Source organism: Amphiura filiformis, chromosome 19, assembly GCF_039555335.1.
Source record: "Amphiura filiformis chromosome 19, Afil_fr2py, whole genome shotgun sequence".
Lineage (NCBI taxonomy): Eukaryota > Metazoa > Echinodermata > Ophiuroidea > Amphilepidida > Amphiuridae > Amphiura > Amphiura filiformis.
In genome coordinates, this window is record NC_092646.1 from 35,920,646 (window position 1) to 35,946,747 (window position 26,102).

The window sequence follows — 26,102 nt, forward strand, 5'->3', positions numbered from 1 at the left end:
GTGTACTTTGCTACTCACAATCAAATGGCTGCAACTGGTTAAATTCCTGATTTTCCTGGCAAGAAGACACGGAGAAATTTATATTTCACGCCCGGCCATGTGTTTACGTTTCATGAGGTCATGGGTCAATCCGGCAAATCGAGATGTACACACTTGGAGAAGACTGCCGCGGTTGTATTCATGTCATTGAATCAATAGACCTTCAACAATATTTGGTTGATCATTTATAATAATCATTTTTGTGAGCCCCGGGTTTCAGTAAATCTAATATAGGCCCATATCTTCCATATAAATATGTTTTCACAGCACTTCTTGCATGCCCGGGCTGTATGCAAAACAAAACACTACTGCAAGTTACTGGGCGCGGGCCCTGCTGGGCGCACGGTTTCAAGCACAGCGATATCCCGATTCCCGTTCGTACATCCCGTTTTGATATTATATGCCCAATTTGACGACGTTGCCGCACTGACGTTCTAATCGGAAACGCTTCAACTTGAGATTTAGTCTCCTTCACAATCGGTTTATGCTGTGGTTTACGTCGTTCTAAACACACGTCGTTCGTCCTTACAATATGCAGTCTGGACTCGAAACTAAGAGAGTAATTGGTGTATACCATGGAGCTTTTAATAAAGGGACCTCACGCAATACAATCAGAGTTTGTTTTCATTAGCAACGGAGACAAAATAGGGGAAATTACACATTGGCACTTTTTTCAGGATTCATGTTATTTTATATGAAGGGTATGTATGTCTTCTTGTCAAAAAAAAAAAAAAAATTTTCCCTATGTCAAGGTCATGACCCAAGAGAATGTACCCTTAAAGCCATATTATAACATTTCTGTAAAAATTGATTAGTATTTACCGTAACTACCCGGGTATAAGCCCACCTTCAGCTATAAGCCCACCCCCTATTTATCAAAACATTCTGGGAACAAGGGTGCACTCAGGTATAAGCCCAGTACTAAATTTTGGCCAAGTTCTTAAATCAAATCAATGCTTTGCTCTCATATTTAAGAACAAGTATAAAAAATATCAGTTGATAATTAACATTCCACACTTATAATTTTAAGAAGTTGACATAAAAGATAGAAATTTACTGGTACATTGGGCATATACCGTAAACGTTCGCCTAATGGCGCTATGGAGTGCATGGAAATGAAAGAGCGCCATCCCTGTAAAAGCCGACTATTATCACTGATCATTAAGGGTACGATGTAGTTAAAGGTGAAACCTATCGACACATACAATTATGAACAAGATCGAACAAACTTGTTCATGATAATGCGGTAATCATTCACCTGATACATTGTGGCCCAGTGAGCAGAGCATTAGACTATAGTGCGAGGATAAAGAGAACTTGTGGAGAAGATTGATGGTTCGAATCTCATGCAGTAATTTCTGACAGATTATGATGTCTGTCAATGTTTTTTTCTGATTTGAGGAAATTTTATTCTCTATTATATCTTTAACATTGTTTATATAATTTTATTATTTTATCTTGTATGTGTCTTTTTTCATGCTTTGTTTTTATCGTTTCATTTTAATCAAATGTTGTAATGAACCCATTTGATTGTATAAGCATTTGTTATGTGTGTGAGACGAACTTTCAATTCAGCGGGGGTCCTTGCCTATACATCAGTGGTCATAAGAGGTATATCATTTTATTCCAAGGGGGGGGGTCCCAAATATACGGGGGTCATAAAGTCTTGGAAAGAATAATAGGAGGGGGTCATAAAATGTTTTAGGGAGTCACACGATGACCACAGAAAGTGTGTTATTTTATTCAAAACGACTGATTTCAATACAATTTTGGGGTTTGGGATCATAAAATTTTTGTTGCCGAAATAGGGGGTGCGCAATTTTATTGACGCAGACTTTTTGTAAATTTGGGACCCCCCTTCCGAAAAAAATGATAGCCCTCTTAGAGGATTCAAAAGATAACCTCTGTCCCAATAATCCCTAGCTATATTTGTTTGCAACTGTTCCACGGAGGATGTATCATATAGGCTCAGTCTTCAAATGATATAAATAAAATTTGAATGAGTGAACGAACAAAATCATACAACGACCAACTGAATAGAGGCTGTGCATATGACGTATCATCCCGTAAATATGGCGGACTACTCAAATGCATTCAACAAAAGCATGATTGCATCTACCGCGACAGTTTGTCTCACACACATAACAAAATGCACTACGATCAAATAGGTTGATGACAACATTTGATTGAATGGACTGCACTACGCCATGATTACGGGGAAGAAACCGGTTCAAATCCTTTGTTTGGAGCCAATCGATAAACGCAAGGCCTCTACAGCTATCATTGAATACTGGCTAGGATTCCACAACACAATGAGAACATGTTATAAAGGCGCTTTGGAAGGCACACAATACCCCAATGGCTTTCCATATTATGTGCACTCAACAACTATTCAGTATCGAAGCCCGGTATTGAAGTTACGTAATGTTACTATGTCAACGGGATCACATGCTTAAGTAATGAACCACGATCGAAACAATCAGTACACAAAAAAGGCATACCAAAATAGCGTGATCGTAATGATCGCCATACAAACAGTGCTTGGTTCCGATACCATCACGGAGTTACGTAACTACCGTGGTCTGATAGTTATATGATCAATGGTCTGATCTACTTGGGTTCATCCTTTTAATAAAAGAAAAAATAGCTGATCATTTATAATGCATAAATGAATAAAGTAATGTAGTTACACAATTTGAAACATTGAGGCCGTTCTATTTTTCAAAGGTCATTTAACTGTTAAATGTAGTGGAATATATCACGCATTGATAGGTAGCAAGTGGAGCAAATTTTGTCAGCGGTTTTTGTTGCCGTTTGTTCGCAGTGCCTATTTATCTAAAACAAAATAAGAAAATTAAAATTAAATTTAAAAAAATTCACAATATTCGTTAGTAAGATGGGGACAAAATCCAAAAACATTTCTTGACCCTTCTTCACATAAAAGTGGGAGCAGAAATCAAGATTCGAACAAGTACCATTCGCCATTCAAGGCGCACCCTCTACCGACTGAGCTAACGGGTCAGACAATAGCAGGGTGTAATTTTCAACTGAAGAATATTAAAAAATATGAAGAAATTACAATGATATAAAAAGATTTACCAAAATGAGTTAGGTATCACGTATGAATCGATTTATAAATTAAGTCAAATGGCACTTTGAGAAAGAATACCTGAAGAAACTCCAAAACATCTGCTGCTCTAGCAACTAACCTAGTGACCTAAAGTATTGGGTCATGTCACGATATTTTTTCTGAGGCATTATGTCCAGGTTGCTCAATTTAACATACACGTATCCTTAATGCTGTTGAGATTTTACAAGGATGGCGCTCTCACATTTCTAAGAATCCAAAAGCGCCATTAGGCTAACGTTCACGGTATACTCATGGGGGTGATTGTTCTTATTTTTAAATTCAGGCACTAGCCCTTCCCCGGTTATAAGCCCATCCCCATTTTTTAAGTGAAATCTGCCATCTAGGGGGGGTGGGCTTATACCAGAGTGGTTACGGTATTTTCCATAAAATCTTAGCTTTTACTGTCAGATATGTCCCCTTTTAATTTTGAGCCGAACAAGTAAGGTAAAGTAAAGAAAATTGGAATTTACTAGCGCCTATGCATGTTACTCCAGCGGTTGTAATACGGTACGACCCTCTGAGGTGTGTGTGTATGTGTGTCCCGCACGTCGTGTACCTACTCTGTTATCGCATACGTGTTCGACTAATATTTCCATTGTAATTTTTATAAAACGACGGTTCCTTGCATCGTTTTATTCAAAATCGCGGATTTTGACAAAACTACAGCACCTAAAGTCTTGATTTTTTCAGAGTATTTTTGTTTACTAAAATACATTACAATCGTGTAAAAACCAGAATTTAAAAATTTTTTGAGGGTGTTCTCCTCAGCAAATGTTATAATATGGCTTTAAGCAGTGGTAGAAGTTTTAGCAGCAGTGGTACTTGGTAATGGAAGTAATAGTAGGAACAGCAGGTTTGGTATCTTAAATGGGAAAATTGGTTAGACAGTCTGAAGAATAAAGTCCACTAGGGTCATGCATGTTAATGTGTCATATCACTTACCACCAATTACAAAATATAAACAATGCCAACACCAATTGACAACTGAAGGACAAAAGTAGGTATACACTGGTCTAGTAGCCTTGGTCTTGGGACAAATATGACATCCCACAATTAAGTACATCTATTAACAGGCAGTAAAATTTTACTCCTGTTGACAGATGTGTCAATTCCCTTTAAAATTATTTCGAACTTATTTAATAGCTAGAAACATTATTGATCTGTCCCTGTTAACTTGAGATAACATGCGTGCTGAGAATGATTCAGGTTATGGTACATGTACGATTAACTATGTTTTCTGGATCCCATTTGAAGAGTTGTAGAGCATTCTCATAAATATTATTGTTATCAAATATTTTATTACAGATCACAAGTAAAAGCATACATCAAGATGCATGAAGACAAACGAGATGGGGTGACACCATCCAACACCAATAGCAATGGTGATTACCGAAGCACTGCTAATGCCTTTACAACTCACAGTGAATCTCAGGGTAACATTGGTATAGGAGGCAGCCATCATCAACCAGGAGCAGACACTGACAAAGGCAATCAACCTATTTTGATCTTCAGTCATATTCTTGTCATGTTACTGAGATTAAGGCAATGCTGTGAACATCCGAGTCTACTGAAACAGGTACTTGGGGATAAATTCTTACCACTTATCAGCTGATAATGTTACGCGCGTATTAAAACCTGCCACACACAAAGATCTTTACTGCAGAGATGCCACTCTTCAGGTTTTTAACAGGGGTGTGAAATCTCCGCTACAGAGCAATAATCCGCTTTTTTTCATTTTTCTGACTGATTTCAATTTCCGCTTTTCAAAAATCAAAAGTGTGTCTGTGTACTTCTGATAGCATTACATGTGTGTCGCAATAAAAACGACTGGGAAATGAGATTAACGATGCTTGAAAGGTCATGAACCCGGCCCATACCCGGGTTATGAAACGCAGGTCATATATAACATCATCGCGATATTCTTTGATTCCTCGTTCTTACTCATTGTGTAACATGTTTGTTTGGGAACTGCGCCCATCGGAATGAGTTAAAAATGTCGTCGTGGTACCTGTGGGGAAATACGAAATACGTGATTGTTTGTAAGTGATTTTCAATCCGAACCATCCATCGGAAGTTTCACATTTGATTTCATAAAAATCATATGGAATTAAGAGAAGATACATCATGGCTACCATAAAATGTAATTTTGTCGAGCGACACTCACATTTAGGCCATGAAATGGAAGCTTATAATCTTCAATTTATTGCTGGTGAAATACACGCGGAATAGCATTGAATTTGTACTGTAGTTTGGTAGGTAAATTTTCCAATTTTTTTCGAAACCCACTGGTTAGTAAATTTTCCGCTTTTTTTTTTAAAGCCATTTCACAGGCCTGTTTTAAGAAGTATAAATGCTAAGGTGTTTATTTATTTTTAGTCCATTTTAAGGCTTTTTATCCAAAAATTCACATTCTTCTTCAGGTCTTTCTCACCATTTTCAGGTGTTTATAGTGGAACTTAGTCTCAAATTTTATGATCTTTGATTTGTTTTGTTCTGGCAAATAAAGCAGCTGAATATTTAAGTAAATCTTGGTGTACATTGCACCTCAAATGATGACCCCAGCTACAGTTGCTTAGTTCCGTTACCTGATATCTTGTATACTTGGTAGTATACATCGCACTGGATATAATTACTTCACTGGATCACTATTTGCATGAAAGAACTTACTTTGAAGATTGACTTTATTATCAAAGTACATCAACTTTGTAATTTTACATTGCTATTTATCATTAATAATTTTTTCATCCAGGCTATTGAAGATGAAACATGCGAGTCAGATGGAATTGAATTATCACTAGTAGATAAGATGAGTGAGATGGCAATAACAGATAATTGCACTATAGCTCGGCCTAGCGGCGACTCACAAGATATACACTCTGCTCAAGTCAGGTCCATGATTTCAGATAGAATGTTTGTCAGCTGTAAGGTAAGTGGATTAAATGATTAATTATTATGAATGTAAAATTTTCGTAAAGATTGTGAGATGTAGGCTGAATCAATTCCCAAATCCGCTTTACAACTTTAGCACCCAGGTGTCCCCTAAGACAAAACTTATGACTTAACCCCATGAGAACTACCTGCCGATTGGCCAAAAAGAAGTTTTCATTATCAATCGGACCAATCAGCAACATTGTTAGAAAAATTTCACCCCGCAGAAATATTGTAGTGAATTATTTGCAAAGCTCCATTCTGATTGGTGATTAAAGTGAAGATATCATGTAATTGACCAATCAGAGGCAATGTTAGATAGGCAGGTAGTGCTCATGGGGTTAATATAATACAAAACTTTGACTTGGTACAAAACTTTGACTCGATACAGAACTTTGATCTCTGACTATCTGGCCAAGGTATAGTCTAGTAGTAGGGACCGCAGAGTGTATTGTATAAAACAATCATATCTTTTCACCAAGGAGGACAACTGTTTATGAAGCAATTAGACCTGCTGAATATAATAAACATGTACATCAAAAACTTAAAATATCATGACCCTGTATGCCATTTGTTCTAACAACATAATTTCTATGTATAGTCTGGTCACTCCATCTAAAAAGACTGCTCACTATAATGAAAGACAAAGATAAAGACAATTTATCGCGTCTGACGTCACCTGTCAATCAAACACGAGCACGGTTTGTTTACAAGTGTCGTGATGATGACTTGCTGAACGCGGATTTATAACCGGGCGCCTTATTGTTGATTTTGCACCTTTCGACATGCAAACCATCTCAAAAGTTAGGTCTTTATAGTAGGAAACTTTCTTTGGTGAAGGCATCATGTCCACAATGCCTAGAAAAGCTGCTTTTTGCCTTGTAAAAGTACAAACTTTTTCGCCATTTGCTGCTATTCCTTTTCTCCGATCAGCACCAGATAGATCGGTCTTTTACGCGCTGATTAAACTGTGTAAACCAATCAAGGATCGGAATTGACAGTGACATCAGACGCGATAAATTGTTTTTATCTCTGTCTTTAATTATAATACACGGTTCCTGGATTTTAAGCGCGCGTTGCATTGTGGGATCGTCTGCTGATCAATTTCGGTACAGGTGAACTTCCGGTCCCCATATTGACCCGTAGTTTAGCATGTGTACCGTCTAAACATCGACAACGTTGGCACAGTAATACTATTTTTTTCCAATTTAAACATCAAAGTTGTTCTTTATCTTTACAGTAAATGATTTAACAGTAATTTGCTACATTTAAATCATCGTTGATATCGGCAAAATTGTGAAATTAGCAACAGAAATTGGGTGTTTTGTTAGTACATAAGCTTACCATGTACATGTGTTATTTAGTAGTACAGTGACCAGCGCAGCTGTATCTATTAACACAACAAATAGGGGTGCGAGTTGCTTACAACGTGTACCTAGAGACAGAAATGCATGCACTTTCCAATATAAAAGTGATAGTAAAATGATTGCAAATGGAGATTTGATCCATAATAAAAAGGTAAAATGGAGAATTATTAAATAATGCAATAAAACGGTTCCAAGTTTAGAGCAAATGCAATGTAAAGTAGTAAAAACAGTCAACAGAAGTCTTGCAAAAAGTCAAAACTAGTATAACTAGTTAAATAATGAGAATAATAAATATTCAGATTTAAGGGGTCGAGCTGTCTTGTATCAAATATCTCCGAAATGAGAGAAATTTGCCATGTTTGCTGTGAATTTTTGCCTAGCAATATTGATCATAGGTTCAAAATTGATGGTGCATATCAATGACCAAACTCTCTAGTTTTATATTTGAGCCTGATCACTTGTGTAAGGTCTTAGGAAATTATGTAAATAGGCGTGTATATTTGATGTTACATTATTGCTCACGCACTTTCTAGTGGCAAACGGAAGGTTTCATGAATTTGCTTTGCGTCGATTTCGCCAGAAGTTCGCCTTAATATGTTGGATACTCTATATAAATAATTACGGTACTTACTTTCAACTTGAGGGCAAGGCATGTGACTTTATTGGTATCGTTTGTGCACACAATTCATCGTGATTTTGCAAGCTTGGAAACGCCTATTTCTTATTGCAATTTTGTCCATCAAAATTTAAAAAATGTCCCACTTTTTTAACGAAAAAGACTTCTACACCCATTCCGTTAGCGAAGAAACCCAAATTTGTGTGTATTTAGTACATGCATCCTATTCAAAACGTCCACTTTAGTGCTGAGTTTTGCCTTTATATGTCATATCTACAGAATTGATGTTATGGAATTTTTTAGCATAAATTCATTGATTTTACTATTTCGTACTCACCGCCTTGCCTCGAAATTTCACACATAAGAAGGCCAAACACAAGCGTTGCACAGTGGTTACTATGTTTCTTCCGATTGGTGTTTTGAATTAGTATAAATCCACATTTTCCTGGTAAAAGTCCATTGCAATACTTCATAACTAAAAACATGTGTCACTCTGAGCAGCTCTGGATTCAGTGTCGATATATTTATCATCATTTCAAGGGGTCTCAATGTTGGTTGTCAATATACGCTTAATGTATAAAACCGAACTTAGTCTCTGGCCGAGATACTGCCCAGATCATTTTTCTACTGCCAAAATATGTTCTAAAAGCCTTCTAAACATTGATCGCCGACTAACGACTAAAATTTACAGGGACCGGCTTATTCTATACACTGTTCAATAGCCTTATTGTGATCTGGAGCTAGCGTTTTTTTTCATAAATATCGCTTCGAGCATCTATTGGAGTATAAACCATTCGATAAAGTAGGCTGAACATATATCGGAAAAAACGACAACCAATATCCTATATTCCAACATGTATAATTATTTTTAGAGTAATTTGGTGATGAGTTATTAGTAGAATTTAGTGTCGAGTTATTAGTAGAATAATAGAGTTATATCAGAATGGGGTATTTGGGGGTAGCCGGGGGTAGGGGTGTGTTTGAAGTCGATGGAGTGTGGATTTATTGATGTGAGTGCAGTAGGGGGGTGTGTGGGATGTGCGTGTGTGAGTATTAAGGGTTGCGAAGTGGGGTGTGTGCATAGGTGAGGAGTTGGAAGTCAGAATTAGGATTCAGAGAGTCAGGGGTTAGATAAGGTTTGGGGCTAGGTTTAGGTTTAGGATTAAAACTTTAAGGTTAAGGCGACGTTAATAGGGTTATGGTTGGGGTTAGGTTTAGGATATATTTGTGTCTTATCATTAATTGTGAACAAAAAGAAAGAAAGAAAAACAATAAAAAGATACATTTCAGCATATACCTTCATATTACATAAATGTTTCATTCAGTCAAACATTTTACCTCAATCACCCTAAGAAAATAATACCACAAGGCAAGGGCAAAAATTAGGAAAATGTACATTTTTCGGCAGGCATAATTGATGATGTTTTAACGTGAAATGTGTACAATATTTCAAAACCAAATTGTTTTTGTATATGACAACGGATCAATATTTAATATGCCACAAATGGCCATAATTATTAAAAGATATGCGCACCCTAAAACAAGCAACCCGCCCTACACACCATCACATGTTACGCCACACTATAGGCCTACATGCTACCACACAGAGAATGCTGCAGTATTTTAAAACGTAGTTTAAAAACTCTGCAAAGTAAATCACAACTCGGCAATATTATATTCCACAAATATGGACATTAATGTATTCGGATCACTGAGGTGTGTCCAATTTAGACATTGGAAATGATTTCTATAAAGCTTAACAATATCAATTGTTATACCTTTACGGTTAAGCTCGGTTGGTTTATTCAGGGATGAGACATGGGACAGCTTTAAGGTGATAGAGGCACAGGTGTGTAGTTCGATTCCAAAACCACTAACTACCATTCATACCTGTTTTTATCTGTATTATCATTCGAATTGCCTGTGGTACCTTATACGATGTCAAAATTTTATATCGATGATGAGGTTGACATGAGTGACATTATATTGTATACCCTCTGTTGCTTTAGACTTGACCAAGTCTTTTGACTAGCCCTACTAGTATAGGGCCTTTTGACTGTGGTGATCCAAAACCATGCATGCATAAAACCTGGCTATGTCCAGAGAGCTGCTGCCAGTGACTGCTAATTCCCCAGAATATCTCGGGGACAGCGGTTAGTGGGTTGTGAGCTGTCACTGGGTTTTTAGCAGTTCTCAGTATATAGCATGGTGTATATAATGTGTAATATAAAAAAAAGGCCCTGTGGTAGGGCTATCTTTTGTTTTGACATGGTTAGAACAGTAAAATTAATTTTCAGAGAAAATTCATGTAGGCTGTATAGGCCTATGCCTAAATTACTAAGTTATAAGAGGTGTGCGACATATTATCATTATCATTATCAAGATATCATAGGCAAGCCTTGAAATAAGTGGGCGCGGGGAGCAAATTTACCCTCTTAAAACCATCAATTGCTCCTGATCCTTGTAAAATTCACATGAACTAGGAGCAATTTTATAAAATAAATTACAGTTCTGCACTTGATGCAATCGTGCTGGTATGCTGTATTGTATATATGCAGAAAAGCGTTTAATATTGAAAATTGCTCCTGTTTCTTCAGAAATTGCTCCTGGTTCTTGTAAAATCCCAGTGAACCAGGAGCAATGTTCAAAACCAATTGCTCCTGGTTCCAGTCTGCTTATTTCAAGGCTTGATCATAGGCCTATTATTTTGTATTTAACATAGGCCCTACTTATGGTACTTTATGAAGTAGTGTCAATGAATCATAAAAAATTCAAAAATTCATGTAGGCCTATATACCAAAATTATTAACTTCAAAATCTTCCAAACAAGACATAAAAGGTATAATTTACGAGGACACTATTTTGGTGCCACACTCTACATGCATGTAATCTAAGACCAATTGTATGGTATTGAGTGTGGATGATTTGGTCAGTTTCTTGTGAGAACACAATTTTTGGTCCTACATGTATGTAATCTGGTGCCAGGTGCAATGCTAGCCATTTACATGTAAACATTAAAGAAACCACCATGAGTTAATATCAGCACATTTATATTTATTGCAAGCTGGATTTGACCAGGGATATGAGACAACACAACCGGGGGGCATATAAAGCAATTGTTGAATAGGAATATATTGTATGCTTTCCCACATGTGACTAAGGGCGTTCTCACTATGCCTGTTTGATACAGGACGTGGACTCGATCCTACATCGAGTCCACTTCCAAGCATAGTGAGAACGCGAAATAAGTGGATTCGAGCCTACATCCAGGATGTAGCATCGAGACCACCTCATTGAGGTAGTCTCGCATTCTAGGACGTGGTATCAAACAGCATAGTGAGAACGCGTTTACAAGTGGACTCGATCCACTTATACCGGAATTGTTGTATACACAACCTTGATGGCCGTCGTTGTACTATAGGCCTATACAATATACATGTCTACATTATATAATTTTCCATGATAAAATGTAAACATGCATTTTTAACTTAAAATTCGTAGCTGGTATTATAGAACAAATTTATACATGCATGCTTTATTTCATAAATTTAAAATATTTATTTTTTATGCGGAAAAAGTCGAGGGGAAAGTGGATATACACGGACGTTCGTTCGTTGTTAGAGATGCTTGCCGTAGTTTGATGAGCTGCATGCTTCTCGTGCAGTGTGAAAACAACGGCATCGCGGCAAGATACAGATTTTATCCAGTTTCAGAATTAAACAAAAGCGACATTGGGCTTTACAGTATAATACAAAAGAATATTCAGGTGTCATATTCGTTTTTGAGGTGTACATTTTGCTAGACTGAGTTAAAATTACCAATCAAAATTAGTATTTTTGATGGTGATTTAGAAGTTGTGTTGCGTGTGAATCGGCGTGCTTGACCAAAATCAGAAATAACAACCCGATGTATTTCTCTCATTTTACACGTATAGGCCTATATAAAATAACAGTTTTTAGAAGTGTTTATTTCAGATCTTTCCAAATACATGCATATATCACAAAATAACATATCCATAGATTGAAGGAATATATCAGGAGGCCTGGAAATAAAACATGATCTTTCCAAATTGATAGTCTACAGTAAAGTTTGATTTGTGCTGTGAGTTCGGCTCAAAACATGCATTGGAACAGAATTTGTGACGTCATGGTCATATGCATTGAAGCGCTTGATATTATAACATCCGGGTAAGTGGAGTCGATCCTACATCAGCATTTCGGTGTTAGTGAGAACGCGAAATCAATGTGGACTGAGTCCACTTGTATGTGGACTCGGACCTAGGTACGAGACCCCATGTCTGTAGTGAGAACACGACCTTATAGAACCAAAGCCTTGGGCCAAGGCTACTATAATTGCTTTAAGCAATGCATTATGTAAAGTCACAAAATTTATTATTCAAGGTCTGACCGTCTGTTATGACCTGGCAACAGACACGCCCACGGTACAAATAGTTGTAGCTTGTAAACATGGTAAAATATACTGTTTAAAAAAAAAAACATTAAAAAATGATACTTTAAGGTATTGTTTTGTTAATTTTTGTATGGCACATCATACATACACATGTGCTGAGGTCAAAAAGGTAACAATGTTGTTTTTGACCCCTGATTCACCTGTCATTCAAAACAACCCCTTAAAGTGAGTAATTAAATAGATGTGGTGGCGAATCGTTTTTATCATAAAAATTTGTTGTAGAAAAGGTGCAAATGAATCGCGTAGAGTACAGAGGTTAATAGTGCAGGCATTGGAAAGCGTACGTTGTGTGTGTGGTAAAATTGCACTACTTTGCTGTATATCAAATTCCGGGGTGGGGGGGGGGGGCACTCAAATATTTTTTGGTTGGGGTGTGCCACTGCCAGTTTCGAACTTGAGGTCTAAGGAACTGATCGGCCGGTCAAAAAGGGGGTCTAGGGAACTGATCGGCTGGTCAAAAAGGGGGGTCTTGGGAACTGTTTGACTGGCCAAAAGGGGGGTCTTGGGAACTGATCAGCCGCCAAAATCTGAAAAAACTCAGTAACTAAACCATGCAGGCCAAACCAGGGTTCAATTTCGTTGTGTTTTTGCCACAGATTTTTGAAGGAATCGATTTCACTTTGAATTGTGCATTCAATTATTAAATCAGGAAAACCATTAACGCAAAATAGGTCTGGTTTGGCCTATTACGATGAAAATCTTAGCAAAGCAAAACAGCATTCGAATCAATATTACTAGACCCTGCAGACCTACAATTTACAATGTACAGCCTACTGATAATTATAGCAGCAGCTAGCAGCATTACATAAAAGCCCACCATAAAAACAAACCCATAAGAATATTTTTTTCAGTGCCGAAAAGAAAAACATTTCAACTACCGTACATTGAACTGCATGAGATAATTGAGTGAAGTGTGCAGAATTTGACACCATTCCACTAGACCAGTAGATCGTAAATTACCTTTTAATTCACTGTTATGGCCAGCTACAAGGATGTGTACATAATTATTTGAGGTACTTTTCCTCATATTTGGCAATTTTATTTCCAAAAGAGATCTCAAAATCCTTTATTTCTAGCAAAATGTTCATCAGCTGAAGGCGTCGGCAGGCACTCGGCAGTGCTGCAATCACTGTTTACAAACAACCAACCAGTGTTGCCACTACTAAAAGGAGCCCAAAATCCCGCCCAAAGTTCACCTTATTCCTTACAATGTGTTTCAATGGGGAAGAAATTTATGGAAAATTCCCTTTGAAGTTTTTGGGCTCGCAAAAGTAGCTTTTGGGCTTGAAATAGTAGGACAGAAAACACGCCTATCAATATGCCGATGAGCGGAAATCGATGATCTGAGGGTCTATGGAACGGCTAGAAAAATTTCAGGGCTTCAGAGCGGGCAATCAATGAATTCAGAGGGTCTAAGGAACGGCTAGCGGCTCTGAAAAAGGGGGTCGTCGCTGCGGCACATACCCGTATAGATGGGAAATGTGAGTGCCCCCCCCCAGATCAAATTGTTATATGCGAGTCTGAGCAGATAGACGTATATTAGCATCCAATATGGATTTTGTACATAGGTGGAGAGTGAGAAAAATATCAGGTTATATGAATAAAAGACAATCCTGATGACAGGAATGCAAAGACATGGTGCAAAGTGCATTTATTTGTGTTATATGGGGGTTGGAGTAGTACTAAATTAGTAAAAGAATTAAATTATATAACCATTAGTCCATTACTCAAATTATGTTACAATAATCATAAAGGTGAAGAATAGTACTATATTGTAAACAAGTGCAAACAGCATTAGGGTATAAAACATAGCATCATTATGTGAAGTCTTCCAAATTCGGCAGTCCAACAAGTACGAAAGTTCACAACTGAAACTCAGCGAAAGTCGAAAACTACAGAATCACAGTTACGGAATAGGAAGAAATTATAGTGTTGAAATGTATTCTGTAAATATATAAACGGTCAACAAGTGAAATAATTTGTTATTAATGATTACACTGCCGGCATACTCGCCGGTGAATCGTACGTGTTCTGTCAAGTAAACAGCTGATTGCACACTCGCTGGCTTTTTAATGCAACCGGAAGCGGACCAACACCGAAATTGGACTCGTCAATCCCACATTGCAATGCGCGATAAAAACCCAGGAACCGCGAATTAATAATTGCCCTTCCTGGCCAAATTCACAGCTTGAGTAATCTCTGGCACATTTTTATGATAAATCAAATGTTCTGCACAGTTATCTATTGCCTTGTATGTCAAATGGGAACTGTTAATTGGTCAGTGCCTCCAGGGGGATGGTTGGGTTTTGTGGTTGTGCATTCACAACAGGATTATCACCTCTATCGATAAGGCAAAGATTAATGTCTGTTTAGCTAGCCTGATCGAATTATAATTTCAGGGATGCAAGTTTTCAGGCTTTTGCCTGAATTCATGTTTTTTTGTTGTCCAGATTTATGTGATTTCTTTTATTTTCAGCCTGTTTTAGGGCCATTCTGGTCATTTTCACAGTTTTTCAGGCTTTCAGGCTTTTTGTCAAATGTGCACTTGCATCTCTGTAATCAACATCATCCCTTAATAAGAAAGTTCTACAATTGACAATATTTAATTTTCACAGATTGAACAAGTTCTACACTCTCTACAAGACATCCGTGCCAAGAGTCCAACTAGGCCAGACAAGAGCGTAATTGTATCTGAGTGGATCTCTATGCTTGACATTATGTCTGTACATCTTTACGAAGCTGGGTTCAATTACTCCACAATCCACGGGAACGTGCCAGCCAAGAAGAGAAGCGAAGTTGTGGAAGATTTCAACTCTAACCCAAGCGGACCTGAAGTGATGCTGGTGTCATTGAGAACTGCTGGTGTGGGGCTCAATTTAGTTGGAGGAAATCATTTGTTTCTTCTTGATATGCATTGGCAAGTATTAGAATTTAGTTCAGATAAGCAGCAGACTCATTTGATATGCATTATTTGGTAATAAATAGTTATTAGATAACTTGTCTCATTGAGTTTAGGACAGCATATATAATTATGTTTATACCAATATATTATCAATTTTATTAATTATATTCTTGCGGTTACATAATCACACGGGAGCTGAATATTCTAAAGAAAGTTTTAAAACGATGTAGTAACACAGTCGCTGATTTTACTCTGCAACTCACAGACTGATTTTTAGTTCATTTGCAACGCAAATGAGACTATTGTCATCGTCTAGATTTCTCTCTGTTTTTACTTTCTCTCTACATCGTTTGAGTAATGGAGCTGGTAATTTAAGGGGGTGATCTTTGCATGATTGTTCATGATTGTTACTTATTTAGCTAGAAAAATTCGAACCGGAAGTGTGATTTTTGGAGCATTTTGTGATGAAAATTTGTATAAGATTTCAGAGAATAGTCTCCTTTGCAGACTATTTGTCGTGCTGAACATATTACAAACACTGTACAAACTCCTTGATCTGGCGATGCTCTTGCATTTTGTAAAAGAGATGCTGCATTTAATTGCTTCAATGTTTGCTTTTCAGGGTTGCTTTGCCCTACATTTTGCAAGTCCATAGATATCGCACCAAGGCCAACTAATAACTCAATGGTGCTACTATGTGCTAATATGGGCAATGTTTCCAATTGGGAGGATTTGGGAGGGACCAGTAAACAACTATAAAGGCTTAGCAGTCATAAAATACTGAGTAAATAAACTGAGAGCTAATTAAATACACTTAATTAGGCGAGGCAAACATGTTGGGAAAGTTTTAATGATATGGAGAAGGTCTTATCTGGCAGCAATAGCTTCCCTATAGACATTTGATAATTTCTGCATTCTATATTGTACTTAATCTTAAAAATAAAGCACCTGACAGCTATTGCATAAACCATATGTGTTTTTACAATTTTGTGTATAAGAGATAAAGTACACATTATGGGTTTAGGGCAAGAAAACCCTTATCTGCAAATTGCAATAGCTGCCAGGTGTAAAGTGTGTACAATATAGAATGCAGAAATTACCCAACTGTCTATGGAGCAGCTATCACTGCAAACCCAGAACGTCTAAATTCAGCAAAACTTCTAGTATTGGAGATTTGAATAGAGTATTAGCCTTTGTTAAACTGATACTGGACAAAATTACCAATAATAGACACATTCATGGTCTGCTAGCTCCCAATTTACCAGCCCAAATGTTTTGTTTTACACTTTTTCTAAAGATCACTAACTATTATTCAATGTTGATTGTTGTACAACTATAATGTAAAATTACTGTTCAAATAATACTTTTAATAACATCACCATTGAAATCCATGCTTATTGTTTGTTAGCGATTCACTGAACTGGAAATTGTTCCTTTGCAATGATTTATAAGAGCCTATAATGATACCCATGTTTGCTTCTTATTCCAGAACCACCCATGTGTAAAATGCACCCTATGCTGTTTTGGGCTGATAGTGTCTAATTTTGAGTGTATTTATCAGACTACATTTGAGGTCTAATCTTCTCTGGATTCGAGGTATACTCCCCAAATAGTGGTCTAAATTTGTGCCTATCCGGGGTACCTATATTTAGTAATTAATCACTCATTGTTACTACCAAACCAATTCTAGACGTTTTGCTGAAATATAGGCACTTGGGTTTGCAGTGTATGGTCCTAAACCCTCAATATAATTGTTTCTAGTTTTCCTTCTCACCCAGATGTTTGTCTCCAAGATAAGTACTTAATGGTCCAATTAACATTATTGTTATCTTACTGACTATGCAGCTCGTAAAAATTTGGCCCTGCTTTATATTAAGGTGAGACAGGTGTAATTTGTTTTTGTGTGAAGATCATAGAAATTCAAAACTTGGTACAAAGTAACTGATATAAACAAAAATACTTTAACTCAAATGTTAAGCATATTAATTAGCTAATTTGCATATTTAATTAGGGAAAATTCTGCAAACTAAAAGAATGTAGCTCCACTTTATAATGTCCTATCAAGATACATGAGGTGTCAAATTTAAGAACTTGCGAAGATATACATGGACCTTTGCTAACATCAGGGTTTTGTGTTTTTGTAATTATGTACCAAATTGTATAAATTAATTTGACTAAATATTTCTATACACATGATCAATGTCCCAGTTCAATTTGACTGTAGGTCCAAGCTCTAGGAAATAGTCTAACAAAATGTGTTTGAAAATAAAGAAAACAAAGAAAATAATAAAAACACATTGTTTTCAGAGCTTTTTTAAAATCCAATTTGCATAAACATAATTTGTAATTTCTTAAATGTATTATCTAAAGTACATGTATGTATTACTAATAAAAAAACTAATTTTGATATAATGACGGATTTCTGGGTTTCTATTAAACACCTGTACCACCTTAATTGGAAATGGTTGCAGTTGATGAACATAACTGTATTTTAGGTAAACATGTAAAAGGCATGTTCAGACGCTTACGTGGGTACTAGTTGGCGTAAATTTACACCAGAATATACCCAACTTCACACGCACGCACACATTCACCCCTGCTTACTCTGACTAATTTGCCATGGCCTCGCAGCTAAATTTAACACGACCCTCGCAAGTAATAGAATACTTAACTTCCGGAAGTAAAGAGCAGAGCTGCATAGGCCTATTATATACACATTGTTGCTTTCAATAACTTTAATAATTTTAAAGTGGGGAGAGTTCCAATATGATTGGGTATCATCGAAGCGCCCAAATAAAATTTGTTTATTTATAAAAAGAAATTGCTGCTGACAATTCTTCTTCTCTTTTTTGTCAGCCGCAAAAATACATCAGCATGAAGCTTGGTGGGTAAAGTTACCATTAGCCAGGTAATCGTGACAGCCGAGAACCGCCAAATACGGTTGACCGCCTCGTAGTAAATAATGTTTCTTCGTCAATCATATTCTGGTAAACGGTCACTCAAGCCACCAATCACCTTCCAATACAAATTGTGCAACATTGCATTGTGCAAGCCAGTGATCTCCATGCAATACAAACCGCACACGTTTTTTAAATGTGTAAAACGTACAATTATGTACTGTGTAATTTCAGTTCTTTTATTTGGTGTGTGTATGGGCCTGTTTGGCGGGTTGCCCTTTTGCACCACACACCGCATTTTGACATTTATATACACTCTTTATCACAGCCCTGTCAACAAACTAATAAAAATTAACAACTGCACTTACAAACAACATAACAAATAAAACCTGCACACAACCACCAACACAATGAATTTCAATTCCTGACCATAACCCATAACAAATGAACTACAGCACCATTGGTGCTCTTGTTAAAGATATGAAGGATGTATAATATAACCACTGAATTCATATTGAACTTAGAAATATAAGTTTTTATCCTTACATAATTATTTGGAAATTTGTGCGAGATAGTGTCATAAAATATGGACCATTTTGACAAAGATAAAAAAGTCACATGCTTTGAACAATGATCTTGATGGATTATGCTATATCATTTTCTTGTTTTGATATTGAGAATGTGTGTGGGGGGAGGGGTGCATTTGTAACTATTCCCACCCACATTGTGTGTTTTCCGCACCAAATGGGGCATCATGACAACTGAACTGGAGTCATCCCCAGTTGTCACCACTTTCACAGCTTAACCCCCATTCTATTAATTGTCGCTAAAATGTTAGCCTTATCAGTATTAAATTGTGCATGCTCATCTCACCTCCCCATCCTATCCTATAGGAACCCAGCCTTGGAAGATCAAGCCTGTGGTCGTGTGTATAGGATGGGACAGACGAAAGAGGTACACATTCACAAGTTTGTGTGTGAGGATACTATTGAAGAGAGGATCCTATCACTGAAGAAGAGGAAGTCACAAATTGCTAGTGGCGTATTAGCTGAGTAAGTGTAGAAGAAAGAGGTAGCTATTTGTAAGTTTGTATGTAAAGATACTATTGAAGAGAGGATCCTATCACTACTACTTGTTTGTTTTCTGCATGATGCATTGTGCAGATCAGTTTAAAGATGCATGATCATTCAGTTTGGGATTTTGCTGCTGACTACCATAGCTGATCATATACAGTGCGCAAAAGAATTAAGGTACCAGTTATGTTCACCCCTGTGTATCCTAAACAAAGACAGATATGTCAAAATTGAGCTCGGATTTAAGACCTATTCGTTGAAATCGTTCAAGAAATAAAGACACTATGATCCAAAAAGTTACAATTTGCTCCATTGCATGCCCTATTGATTTGTAGTACACAAAGCGTTCTCGAACAAGATAACTACATGTAGAACCGAGCTTTCCATTGATTAGCACATTAAACCTAGCATCATGCTTTCATTGATTAGATCATAAAAGTGCAACTTTTGATTTCGTCCCTTACTTAGGTTTAGATCCCCGTTTCTTTAATTCTCTACCAATTTAAACAAATGAGGTTTAAATCAGAGCTAAAGAGTACAGGTATTGGCTACTTGTTTTAATTTTGACATATTTGTCTTTGTTTAGGATATACAGGGGTGAACATAACTGGTACCTTAATTCTTTTGTGCACTGTAGAACAAATATTGCTCCCAAAGTCAGTCAAGTTCCACTGAGAATTAATGTGTCACAAGTTTAAAAAGTGATAAGGATAAGGATTAAAAAAGATGAGTACCGATTTACTCTATTAAATGCTCCAGGGCATTGCAATTTGAAAAAGTAGGCGTTTATTAGAAGTATATTTTCAAGGAAAAGACTCGCAAAAACGACCATACAGGAACCACATATTATCCGAAAATACTACCAAATTAGATCTGTAAGTGTATTTTTATGCAAGTATGCAATTTATTTAGTTAAATGTATGAACATTCTACTGTAATGTGGTGATGAATTGGATGGAAGGTACAGAAATTATATTTCATTTCATGAAGTAATATACCCTTTCTCCCACCCTTTCTGTATAGACCGTCAATACAAACACTTCGGAGGTCCCGCATTCAACCATCTCTAAATTCCGCTAACTCATTGCACTTATACTCTTATACTTCCAGGTTAACAAAGTTCTTTGTATCTGATCCAGAATTTTCACTTACTTGTGTACGTTTCAACAACACCTGTTGTCTTTATCAACACTTGATGGTAGTGACTGCTACTGACAACCGGCGCTAGAAGTAGTTCCAATGTTGATCTTGGAGTTGCCAGTTGGTTTTCCTCCAAGGGATTTTTTAGATCCCTGTTTCAGAAACTCATCAAATATGTGAGATAGTTGGTACTGGCAACTGGCAACTCCAAGATCAACACTGGAACTACTTCTAGCGTCGGTTGTCAGTAGCAGTCACTACCCATCAAGTGTTGATAAAGACAACAGGTGTTGTTGAAACGTACACAAGTGAAAATTCTGGATCAGATACAAAGAACTTTGTTAATCAGTTTACTATACCGATCCTGATGAATCTGTTCAATCTTATACTTCCATCACAATTTTATTGGACTGATTTGTCTTCATGAGTTAGTTAACTTCCGTGATGGAAGTAATTAATGAGTTGGCGGCAGCCCTCAAAGTAAGGTCTAAGAGGGACAAGGCAGATTTTAAAGGGCAAATAGTAAATTGCCTTCGATTTGGAAGGGCACCAAGCAATTTTAGCCATTTTAAAAGGGCACCAAGGCAATTTTTGGAAATGGAAAGGGCACCAAGGCATTTTTTTTTCAAAATTGATATAAAACATGAAAAAGTGACATGCAAATACAAACATATTTTATTTATTTATATATTATTTATTTATTTGTAATTTTGTATATTTATTCATGTAATATGTTTATTTTATTTACTTTGTTCTTTAAAAGTATCGGCCATAAATTAACATAATTAGCGACAGATACCAATCAGTAAATGAGTTAGCATTAACTACGACCATTTTAGTTCATACGGCCAGCCGGCCGGCTGCACAACAAGTGAATGTGATTCACTTTCGCTTAAAACACGACTGCAAAAATACAAATTTCCTCAATATCGAATAATGTCAGCAAATTTGTAATCACAGAATTTGTGAGTGACAATAGTATTTACATAAATCTTCAAAATCTCATCAGGAAAATGGAAGGAAATAGTAGGAAGTGAGACGTGATCATGACCATTCATACTCCACTTGTATCATTATCAAGCCAGCAAAATTGGCTGATTAATACTGTGATCACGCACGATTGGGCCACTCAGCATTGCCGGTTCTGTATGATGTGACCAGGGTCCCGCCGAGATTGAATGATTTATTTACACTTGATTTGGCTTGAACACTTCACCTTAGCAAGTTTGGTTTTAATTTCTATCACCTGTAATTTGCAACAATAATTATTTAGAGAATAATGATAGATTTTGTCTTTTTGCCTATCCATATCGTGTCATAATGGATGGGCTGGCCAATATTTTGAGTAGTGGATGCCGGCGCAGCCGGTATCAACTACGATAAAAATATTGGCCAGCCCATCCATTATGACATGATATTGGATAGGCAAAAAGACAAAATCCTATCATTTATTCTCATTCTTATTCAGTTTTAATGTAATTTTTGCGAGAAAAACTGCCTTTCTTCAGAAAAAAATAACGTTACTTTTGTGAGGACATCCCTGTTGTTTTAAATGAACGAAACCATCACGAACATCTAAGCCGCCGAATCGCGTTCTTAGTTCTCGCATGTGTATTACGCGAATGCATTATCGCATGATCATTGAGGAGCAACAAGCGTGCCGCCGTTGCGTGGCGGCGCGCGCCCTGACTAATATCACTATCAACTATTGTGAGATATTATACACCAGAAAACCAATCAAATTACGTGAATTCTTTGCAAGACGCACCCATTGAATAAGAATGTTCTATGATTCAAAAGGAAAATGAAAGGACATAACAGCAATTGGATCACTAACAATAACGTGCATCGCTATTTGTGTGCATAATACAAATTATGAGAATTATACAGATGTGACCTATAACACTTATAAAAGCTTAAAACTTGAAAAAGCATTAGTCTGATGCTAGAATCTCGGCAAGGAAACTATTAAAAAATTAACAAAATGCAAGTAATTATATACACTGCAAACCAAGAACGTCTAGAATTCAGCAAAACGTCTAGTATTGGAGATTAGATATGAATAGGGTATTAGCCTTTGTTAAACTGATACTGGACAAAATTTTGGACAAAATTTTGGACACAATTACAGATCATTCATGGACTGCTAGCTCCCAAATCCCACTTTCTTGACCAGCCCAAATGTTTTGTTGTGGATTTTTTCAATATTGATTGTTGTACAAATCCACATGACAGTATACATGATGAATAATTATTGCTCCCTAAAGAAAGAAATGGTTAACAAATGGTTTGAATTCATTGCACAACCTTATAGTAACTGTATTTAGAATTTTGTGCAAGTTACTTGTCAATTTTTGCCCGAAACAAGCCTTTTCTATGGTTACTGACCAGCTCATTAGCACGGTTCATCAGACATTGGGACATTCTTAACCGCAGGTTTACTGCCCTCTGTTGATGACAGGGCTTCGAACTCTTACCAAGGCGATCTAAGAAGTGCAGGGAGCTGAATATTCTAAAGAAAGTTTTAAAACGATGTAGTAACGCAGTTGCTGATTTTACTCTGCAACTCACAGACTGATTATTAACCACAAATAGGCTGTTTTCCATGATTTCTTCAGAAATAATCGACTTGGAGCGTCAAATTTTAGGATGGTAATGAGAAAAAACATGATCTATTATATGATACCAAAAACACATAAACAGTCGCAATGTCTTACATTTACGTGTATTAAATGACATTTGCCACAGACCATTCAACAAGTGAATTGAGGTTTTTCTGCAGGGCCATTGTGTCATGCTCGGATGTTATTGACCTATACAACAAGCAGTCATCTGCAAAGAGACGTATTTGCGCAGAACTATTGAGGTTGTTTGATATATCATTAATGTAAATTAAAAACATCAGAGGTCCCTACACCGTTCCCTGGGGTACACCTGACTTGACTTAAGTTAGGCCTAAAAAAAATTGTTTGAGTGGCGTAACCCGACCGACCTTAAAACAAGGCCCAACCCTGACTTTTTTTTTCTTTCTTTTTTTTGAAAAAAAAATAAATAAATAAATAAATAAAAATCAATTAAAAAATAAGAAGAAAAAAGTACCAAAGCCTTTTTCAAACGAAATTTACAGCTTAGAAAGTTTTTTTTACGCCAATCAAACAATTTTTTTAGGCCTTAGTATTGAATATTCTCCATCCACAACGACTCGTTGTGTTCGGGTCGTCATGCAGCCACAAGTCTCTGGATCAGTTGCTGATGGGGAATGGTGTCAAAAGCTTTTTGGAAGTCTAATTTTAATTTATCAGTTTGGAGTTTGTTGTCAAGATTTCTAGCTAAGTCTTCCACAGTGATGACAAGTTGTGACTCACAAGAGTGCCGTGCTCTGAATCTGTGCTGGAAAGTGGATAATATTTGGAATTTCTCCATGTGTGACATAATATGAGAAAATAGAATGTGCTCGAACAATTTACAAGATACTGATGTCAACGACATGGGTCTTTAATTGGCAGGGATACTCTTGTCACCTTTCTTAAAAATAGCTGTTATATTTGCTATGAGCGAAATGGCAGGAACATCACCTGTATCAAGGGATTGTTGAAAAATCATTGGTGCAAGTTCTTTACTTTACTCTTTCAAGATTGCAGAAGGAACACCATCAGGACCACTTGATTTCTTTGGGTATATATTATGAAGCAACTTTTCAACTCGCTCAGTATCTACTCTAATGCACATGTCAAATGCAACCCCGGCCCCTGGGTACCCGGGGATGGCCGAGGATTTTGGGTTTAAAAGTTCCCGGGTAAACACCTGGCCAGTCCCGGACCCTCCCGGGCAAAATCTTGAGCCACTCCCCGGCCCCGGGGCAAATATCCGATACAAACTGATGCAAACTCCGGATATTCCACGGCCCAAGTTCCCGGCCCTGGGCATCAGAAATAGACCTATATCATTTGGTTTTAATATAGCGGCGATCTTGTCATGCGGGTTCAAAATTTGGTCATGCGGGTTCAAAATTTGGTAGGTATGTCTTCAATGGAGTGAGGTTTTGTCGCCAAAAACATTACCTAGGGCAGATCTCATAGCTATTATACTGCAGATCATTTGGTTGTTAATAAACTATGATGTGGAGACCGAACACTGATGAAGACCTCAGCATCGCTGGATTTAGATGTTTTTGCTGACTTGGAACTTTTGCCATGTTCAAAGACTCTTGTCTGACACAATGACAACGTTTATTTTATAGGCCTAATGATCTAACAGCACGCATCCAACACCCCACTTTTATCATGCATCTTTCATGCTTTACAGTGGCAAGGGGACGGGACAAGAGGGTGTCCCTCTAATTTTGCTGTACCACCACTACTATTATGCATGCTTCTTTGTTGTTTTAAATATTTTTACGAGACATGAATGGTCCTACATGTATAGGCTGAACATAGGTAAGATGTGAAAAACAAATCAACTGCATTACATCTATTCAGGATACGGGAGTGGAGAATGTTCGATCTTCGCATGTAGGTCTAAACATTTTAAGCACATACATACTATTATAGGCTTATATAAGATTTTTGATGTCAATCCAAAGAGCAACTTCAATTATGAGGCTATTCTGTAAAGGCCCATACCCCATCCAACTTAAATGCAGGCATCCTCAAACTACGGCAATGTTCACAGGCGATTTTACTGGTTGGAAACCCCCGGGTAAGTTACGACTCAATCCCGGCTCTCACCCGGGTAAAGTCCCCACCCAAATTCCTGGGGTTTTGGCCGAATACCAGTCCAGGCTGGTTTTGAGTCAAATTTTTGAGTAAAATCCCGGGTCACATGATATCAAGTCCCGGACTATCCCCGGGTACCCAGGGGCCGGGGTTGCCATTGACAGGTGCATATCTATGGTAGGTATAGGGTCACCTACTACAGTTGGTATAATTGATAGATTTTCTGTGGTAAATAAAAGTCAACTGAATGGAATCATGAAAATGTGGATATACAATCATATGATTATCCCCAAAATGACAGTGGAGTTCACTATATACAATCTCCCAAAAACCTACATCGAGAACCTGGAGGCAACCTGTACCAAGTACTTGAAGAGATGGGCCGGCATTAGCAGGTGCACCACCAATAGTGCATTGTACAGAAGTAAAGGAAAACATGGCCTACAGTTGAAAAAACTCACCACCACTGTCAAATGCATGCAGGTCATCAAATACCATCTGAACAAATACTCCAGAGATGGAAAGACCCAAATACTATATAGAGATTGTTTGGAAAATAAGAAAACCAAGAAGAGGTGGAATGGAGTTCGAACAGAGAGAGCGCCATCTCATCTTAAATGAGATGAGCCGCGGTCAAACTGACTGGGCAGGACTGGGTTTCAAGAAAACCCAAAAGCTTATTAAGGACATGAGCCAGAAAGAGCACAGAAAATGAATCACTAATCTGGTGAAAGAAGTGAATGAAAAAGATATGCTGGTTTACCTCTGCGGATGTGCTAAACAAGGACAGGGGTTGAGATGGGACTCTGCCATGCAGACTGACAC

At 37.3% G+C, this 26,102-nt stretch overlaps 1 protein-coding gene across 2 annotated transcripts in view; it reads left to right on the top strand.

Annotated features, from left to right (window-relative positions):
• LOC140141234 (transcription termination factor 2-like) overlaps nt 1-26,102 on the top strand; it is a 77,698-nt gene that overhangs the window by 45,563 nt on the left and 6,033 nt on the right. For both annotated transcript variants that reach the window (XM_072163038.1, XM_072163039.1), the window contains 4 exons: nt 4,475-4,745; nt 5,919-6,095; nt 15,166-15,467; nt 19,243-19,401. In XM_072163038.1, the coding sequence (XP_072019139.1) occupies nt 4,475-4,745; nt 5,919-6,095; nt 15,166-15,467; nt 19,243-19,401 (909 nt within the window). The remainder of the gene's footprint in view (nt 1-4,474; nt 4,746-5,918; nt 6,096-15,165; nt 15,468-19,242; nt 19,402-26,102) is intronic.